Source organism: Centruroides vittatus, unplaced genomic scaffold (assembly GCF_030686945.1).
Source record: "Centruroides vittatus isolate TY-2023 unplaced genomic scaffold, ASM3068694v2 contig_347, whole genome shotgun sequence".
Lineage (NCBI taxonomy): Eukaryota > Metazoa > Arthropoda > Arachnida > Scorpiones > Buthidae > Centruroides > Centruroides vittatus.
Window position 1 is genome coordinate 183,183 of NW_027122171.1, and position 8,110 is coordinate 191,292.

The window sequence follows — 8,110 nt, forward strand, 5'->3', positions numbered from 1 at the left end:
TAAGTACGAATTAGCCAAATACCAAGTACCGAATTATTGGTACGATTCTAAATATTTTGCTTGTAAGCATAATTCGAGTCGAAACTTAATTTATCTCTTCATTTCAAATGAATATGTTTGAATTAATAATAGCATTTCTGGAATAAAGGCAGGTGATAATTTAGGTTTAGAAGAGAATATCATTTCAGGAATGAGCAAATTTATTGTAATTAAATTTGCAGTTTGGATTCGTGGAATAGTATTTCTATCTCATATGCAAGTTTTAGTATATTTTGAATTCCAATTGGAGAGAACAGCGTTGAAAATATGCATGATTCGCAACAACTAAGCATTATTTATTCAATAATATGCATTTCGAGTGTTTTAGAATTCCAGTTTAGTTGTGTTCTAGCATTTGTATTTAGTGTTTCCTGCAATTTAATAACAATTTTAGATTCTTATAATTCCGACTAATACGCATATTTTGCATATTACACACACATTTCTGGTATATTCTTAATACGTGTTCAAAGAATTTATTGTATAAAAATTCTATGAATTTTATAGAGATGTAATGTTCTAGCGTTATTGGGTAGCAATAATGCCCGAATCATTGGGAAATTCAACTGTTATTTTTACGCAGATTACTTGTTTAATATTTTCAATTATTATAATACATTAATTATAGTCGTCGTGAATTTGTTTAGGTCTGTCACCAGAGCGACCAGGACGGGGATGGACTTATATGGAATAGACCGCCTGTAAAAAGTTTTTTGGATTTTTCGCACACTTCCATTTTGGGGTTTAATCCCCGGAATGGAAGTGTGAAATGAGACCATTTTTGGTTTGACAGGATGAGGTATATGGGTGTTGTGGGTATGGGAAAATTGCCTGTATTCAGGTGTTAAGCACGTGAAGAAAACTTGGAAAACTACACGCGGCTAGTCTATTGGTCAGGCCGAAACTGCGACCAACTAACGATCAGAGTTCGGTAGTTGTATCCACTTGACCACTAGTAAGTATCCGACGTATTTATAATTTCGGACATTTACTCTGTTTGCATACTCCTCATCATTTTGCAATGTATTAAATGTATTTAACTAGTCACGAACTAAATATATTAGGACATTAAGCTTCCAATAATTTCCAGATTCCTTTTACTATTTTGGAATCTTTTCCTATTATACGATTATGTTACATTTATTAGTCCGGAAGTTGTAGGTAAATTCATACTTTACCTTGTAGTGTAAGCTGCCTTAGGTATGGACACTAACAGTGTTTTTGTTCTTGGCTCGTTGTCGATTAGTAGGTCCAAATGAGGGCGGCCGGATGACGAGGACAGAGCCCAATGTATTTAAGACGCAATTTTTATCTTATCGGTTTCGGTATACGTAAAAGTAATAAATATCACATATTAATTCTAAGAAAATTAAAATGAAAGCCTTTTGAGAATTGCGTTCCCCTTATAAGAACTTTTTACGTCTGTTAATGCTCCATTTACATATCAAATAAACCAAGTACGTGAATTATTTTCGTGTACGATATTAAATTTTCTTTAAATTTTAAATTTTAATTGAATTACAATATATAAATTTATTAATATTAAAACATTTTATATTATATAAAAATATGAATCAATTTTTTATGACATTATAAATTCTGTTTGGTTCTTAACTCGTTTCGCCATAAGGAAGACTAAGTGGACCTCTTTTCAGTAAGCCCATTATTAATTCAGCCGGGCCCACAAGGAGGTCTTCAACAGTGGCCAAATGGATAAAACCAGTGAACACTAGTCGTGGGTTCACGCCTGGCTACGTAGAATTTTCCGGTTTTTCTTCACGTTAGTAAAACCTAAATAGGTGTCCATTTTCGATAAAAATCCTTGAACAGATATCGTTTTGCCGTAATCAAATAAACCAAACAACAAAGGCACAACCGGTGTTGAGGGATGAGGCCCGAAATCTCCAAGTGGGCCGCCCTCAAAAATATTCCTGAAGTCTTTTGACTCAGCCACTTGTCTGGGGATTCGTGCTCGATTCGTCGATCTCTGATCAAGACAGGCTGCCACTTTAAGAGCTTCCTAAATATTTTGTTATTCTGTTTAATGAACACTACAAATTAATGAAAACTATTTCTGGAATTTAACACGAAGATAGGATTTATTGAATTATTACATACTTTGCACAATATTCGCATATTTTAGTTTGAATAATGCGAAGCCGGATGGCCGAGTGGGTTAAGGGGTAGCCTCTCATTTCGGGGAACATGGATTGAATCCAAATGGTCCAAAATCGTCAGGAATGTTTCCGACGTGTAATGTGTCACGGATATGTGAGATCCATCTCTCATTGTCACACTAGACTTAGCTTTTTTATATTATGTGAAAATCCGGCGCAATAACACGAATAAATTTCCACGATTAGAAATAACATTTCAGGAAATTTTAATTTAATATAATTTAACGTTAATCTTTCGACATTTTATTATAATTTACACGAAATCTAATCTTTATTTTAACTGAATTATACTTTTGATACGAAACTCACGAAAGTTTTTAATGCGATATTGTAAATACTTCTGAAAAAATCTAACTCACTTTAAATCAAAAATAATTCAAAATTATATATATTTTAATTACATTTAGCTCTTTAACATTGAAATTGGCAGTACAAACCGTTATAAAAGCTGACAAACATACAGATTGTGAGCATTCGTTCGCTGTCCGTCTGCTAGTCTGTTCGTTTCAGTGTTGTAAAACGTGGTTCCGATGGCATTCTTCGTGCGTGCACATTTCTATCTTTTTGTGTTATGCTTAGCAATTCATTACGCTGAAAGTTTACGCGGTAAGCGTGAATATCCGTACTATTCATTCGCAACGTACTACGATGATTACGATGAAGACGTTTACGTAGGTCAGAACTATTCATCATTCAAGAAGAAACCAAATCGCACAAGTAGGTGTATTAACGAATTTTTAGTGTTGTGTCTACCCTCAGATGCCCATTTTACACATTACGAAATGTATTGAACAGCATGGTACAAGGTTTTAAAACTCGGATTAGCAAAGATTAACATCACAGATGGCACGAACCTCACCAAAGGTAATTATTTAATAGTGTCGTTAAATTAATTAACTTTTTATTGATTTAATAATGAATTACATTATTTATTAGCTGAGTTAGATTTGCATCCGCAAATAGAAAGAACTGTTGTTATATTCTGTACTATATAATTTACTTTCAAATAATGGTAGGTATTTAATACACTTATTAATATCCTATCCTAAAACAGACCGTCTACAACATAACTTGTTTCGAGCCCATCAGCTTCCAAAAAGAATCAGTATCGAAGGACGACAGATTACGTCATTCTTTGCCTTTAAGTTTACACTCTAAGTAATCCGGCACTGTGCCAGAAACAGCCGGATTAGCAACAGTCTAATATATAATTGTTTAATATATCTGCATTCAATATTTTGTCCTTAAGAAAGTGAAGGAATATCACGAACTTCCGCTCTAGACCAGAAGTCTTGTTATTTCAATTCAAAACTACCCATCCCTGAAAGGAGTTAGATAGATGACTTTTGTTATCAGAAAAACGATGATACAGAAGCAAGACACTACTAATTTTAGGTGGAGAGGATATATTTTAAATTAAGTAAATTTAAAATATAATGAAAAATTGCAGCTCGGAATTTTGACGATGTCACAATAAAGTAATTGTTTGTTTTATATCATAGTGGAAATATTTTCAGAAAAAACTGCATCTCATATATATTTCTTCTTCCATTTATCCGAAAAATGCACGTAATTAAGAGAAATTGTAGTTTATTGTTATGATAATTTTGTTTTTTGAAACTTCATGCTAGAGGAGAATAGAAACTATTCACACATCAATTAAAAGACTATTTTTCTATAGTTATATCTTAATTTTCGGTTCGTTTGATAAATATTGTTATTAATTTTAATTAATAAATTTTAGAAAAACGCATTGATATTAACTAATTAATGTAGTTAGTTAATTTTAATGCAGTTTTCTAAAATTTGTTCATTAAAATGAATTTATTAAATTATATTTTTAATTATTTTAAAACAGAAAATGTATACAATTTAAATATTGATTACACAAATTACAATTACAACAAAGAAACATTCTGCTTTTGATTCCACATTTACTTTTTTATCTTTGCATTCATTTCAAATTTCTGGTAGATTGTTGTGGGTTCTCACGCGGAATTTTCCCTGTTTTTTTCACGTGTCCTATATGTATATAGCGTCTAATTACCCATCGAAAGTCCTTCCGAGAGGCACACCCCTTGGCAGATTGTCCACGTGCAGAGTTTGAGTTGTATTATCATATCACTCCAATTCCGTTTAGAGTCTGTTTTTCTTTCCTCTAAAGAATATCTTTAGCAAACCTAAAAACTAAATGATATGCAATTTACACAATAATAAATTCATTTGAACGCTTAACATTTTTAAAAATTAATTATACGGATATGTTTCTGCTTTGTTTTTATTTTTTAGATCTGTTTGAATGTTTTAACAAACAGTGACGTAAGATAGAGTCTAAAACATCCCTGTTATATATATTGTGATGTATATACTGTGTTACTATATCAAAGCTGTAGCAGTTTTGAGAAGAGACTTTCATGTTTCTCCATTACGTGTACAGTTTTTGTACTACTTTTGACCTATGTGTTGTGTCGCTTTACTACATCATTTCAATCATTCATAAGTTGCAGTGGATTGCGTTGATGGGATTAGGCAATACAACTCATGGTCGATCATTTAAAGGGGAGTGCCTCATGGATGGACTTTTATGGAAAATTCATCCCCATCCTCAAAATTTTGTTTTCCATTTTATAATAATTTAAAGTATAGAAGTTTTTGAAAACAAATATAATACCATAATATCATATCGTAATTGATAGCGCCATACGCCGGAAAAGTGAAGCAACTCCTTGCTGAATTTTATTTTTTTAGCATTCAGACTGAAAATTCCCAAGCAATAAGCCATCACAGAAGCAGAATATCACTGAAAATAGCAAATATTTGTGCTTTGGCTGTTCATCTATAAGTTGACTCTAATGAAATTTTTAATGCAAATAGATAGATATGTAGATTTTGTGTGTGTGTGATTTGTTTAACAATTTATTGCACTTCGCTTCCTCCTGCAGTCCTCACAGGTTTGCTTTCGCCTAAGGCGTCACAGATTTGCTAGCTGAATTAGCGCCTGATACAAGCTCAATAAAATATTTTTTAACCAACCTTACAGATTAATCAGAAATCGTCGTCATTTTACCTATCCAATTTCAGAACGGATGGTCGTAGAGGTTAAGCGTCAAATACAACTTTGCAGACCCGAAAATCGAATCCCAGTAGCAAGCCTCCAGAATTTTTTATGCACGGTGTGTCCTTCATATGTCGAGCCTTGTTCTTACCACCCAGCTTCTCCCATTTTTATTCTGGACCTGGCCAATCTCCAATGAGTATGTGAGAAAAGGCCGTCTTGTGGCTCACAGGGAATGAGTTAAAAATAAAATACAAAATTTATTATTAAATAATAAAAAAGTTTTATAGGATATTTACCAAAAACGTTTCAACTTGTCATCAAGTAAAAATGAGGGATTATGATATTGCCAAAAAAAATAAATAAATATTTTGGTGTCAGCAAAGCATTAGAGGGATTTATCAACTTCTTAATCAGTTTCTATTGTTTTTAATCTGTAATACTTTTCAGCATAAATTAATTTAATTAATGATAACAAGATTCTCGTTCAAATAAATACAAAATTAAGATGGGAAAGAGCATAGAAAATTCTATATATTAACATATTTTGAATTAGATATCCATAAATTATGAGTTTTAATATTAGAAACTTGTGTAAAACCCTATTATGATTTTTATTTAACACGACAAAACTTTCATATACTGTAAGAAAATATTGATTTAATAAAAATAAAATAAATATCACGATTTTCTTCAACATGATATTGAATGCGATACAGAATTAAAAAAGTATTTAAAGTATTTTATTGAAAATAATAAGAAAAAAAACGGTTTATTAACGTAATAATTCGCATGCAAAGTTATATTACATAAATTTCAACCTATAAATATATTGAAAGTGATGAAATTTTCTGTATTCATTGAAGAGTTTTCGTAAGTTTGCTCGCTAAAGAATTCGTTTGATATGACATTGCTCGGATCCTTGATGCACATCAGTTGTGTTTTAACAGTGTTGTACTTAACAGTAGGGCATAATTACGGCGCACTTATGGCGAACACTTATAATGGAAAATTAGAGAAGTTCGAAAATAAATACGATGATGCAACTACGACTAATTTTCCACCCGATTACTCACATGAATCGAAACTTGAAAAAATTCGTAAGGCTGCTATGAAAAGTGAGTACATGTTTCCTGCTACACAAGATAGACTTTTCTTAAAAGTCATGTATTAAAATATTATCCTAATATTTAATGGTAATGATTGTAAATTAAAGTAAGCTTAGGAAATTGCAGTTAATGGCAGTTGTGTCTAGTCAAAAGTACATTTTGTTTAATGTGAGAATGAATATATCAAATCTAAATACTGTTGATCCTCGTTAAATTAATATGCCTCAATGTCCTTATTTATTATATTATTTTCGTCTACTAGTACGTATTTTCTATTTTATTTATTTTATTTGATACACAGGTATATCAAATAAAATAAATTTCTGATCTGTAAAACTGTGTTGCAGAATTTTTAAAACCAGTCTAATAAGTCCTGATAATAGAAAATACGTACTAGTAGACGAAAATAATATTATAACTGTTGATCCTTGCTTTTCCCAGTGGATCTCCGAGTGTTTGCTTTGTCCTTCAAGCTAACGATCAACAGCTCAAAGCAAATCACTCGAGGATGAGTATATCAAATTAAAATACTGTTGGTCCTCTATTTTTTAGTGGATCCTCGAGAGGTTTTCCTCAGGTTGTTGATCCTTCTCTTTAATGCAAGAGTTTAATCATTAAAGCTAAGGACGAACATTTTGTACATTTTTAAAGAAAATTACACGTATTAATGTGTCTTTTGTATTAGATTTTCGTTGCAAAATAAAGAATGCATCTTTATCTATCTTTAAAACATTAATTATATTTATGTTACTTATCCAAAAATATATGATTGATGTTATTTTATGATCTATTTTCAAAGAATGGAATAACATAAGGGACTATTTCTTCAAAAATGATTCCATGAATAAAGAAGGTAATTATTGAACACCTGTAGTTTTTATTTTAATTTATTCATTTATAATTAATAATACAAATGCTTTATTATATAACTTATTGTATTTTTAATTTAAGTCTAATTGAAATGTAAATAGGAAATAGCAAATCAGTAGTAAATAATTTGATATGAATAAATTATATAAGTTTAAATAATTTATTGTTTCGATTTTTTAAAACGAAAATAGTTGAAGAGTCGATGCCTTCTCCTTACATAATGAGTTTGACGAGTGAGGACACGAACGAATACAAGCAAAAGAGGGACATCTTAGTGGAAATTTTACTTTCCGTTTATGACAATATGAATTTAATGTTGCAACTACTTGAAAGGAGTTTTTAAAAGTCTATAAACAATTATAGTTTGTATGTCACAATTATCGTTTTCGGTATAATAAAAATGTTGTATTCTAATAAAATACATATTTTTCCTGTTTAAATTGTTTGGTTGCACATGTCAACGCGACACATGGACGATATGCCGAGAGGGTTGCTTCCCGACATAACTTTTTATGGAAAACTGGCCCCACGTGATTGGTCGAGGGTTTGCCAGACGAGAACCCACGTACAATTACCGGTGTTCGGCTGTGGTTTTCATCCACTCGGACACTGGTAGGACTTATTATCTGTTATCACTGATGATTTATTATCTATGTACCAAACACATACACATAAATACATGTATCATATACATTTACTTGTCTCCAATACTGATCCAAACATAAACATTTCCTTACTAAATAGAATTCAAATTTATAATTTGAAGAAAAAGAGGCCGAGTAGATAAAATAACTGAGCATCGGTATCTCACCAATGAGCTAGCCCAGTGGCGTTTTCTCGACTTTATTCCCGTGTTTAAC

The 8,110-nt window shown here is 31.4% G+C and overlaps 1 protein-coding gene across 1 annotated transcript; it reads left to right on the forward strand.

Moving 5' to 3' along the window:
• The first annotated feature begins 2,746 nt into the window (after positions 1–2,746).
• Positions 2,747–7,593, forward strand: LOC136974287 (uncharacterized). The gene is made up of 4 exons (XM_067269122.1): positions 2,747–2,933; positions 3,012–3,080; positions 7,180–7,233; positions 7,442–7,593. The coding sequence occupies exons 1-4, from the start codon at positions 2,747–2,749 to the stop codon at positions 7,591–7,593; spliced, it is 462 nt and encodes a 153-aa protein (XP_067125223.1).
• Positions 7,594–8,110: the final 517 nt, after the last annotated feature.

Excerpts from the sequence above, each read along its gene's own strand:
- LOC136974287 (XM_067269122.1), top strand. The coding sequence starts at position 2,747 with ATGGCATTCTTCGTGCGTGCACATTTCTATCTTTTTGTGTTATGCTTA. Across the intron at positions 3,081-7,179 it reads TGGCACGAACCTCACCAAAG|AATGGAATAACATAAGGGAC; the intron begins GTAATTATTTAA and ends CTATTTTCAAAG. Across the intron at positions 7,234-7,441 it reads TGATTCCATGAATAAAGAAG|TTGAAGAGTCGATGCCTTCT; the intron begins GTAATTATTGAA and ends AAACGAAAATAG.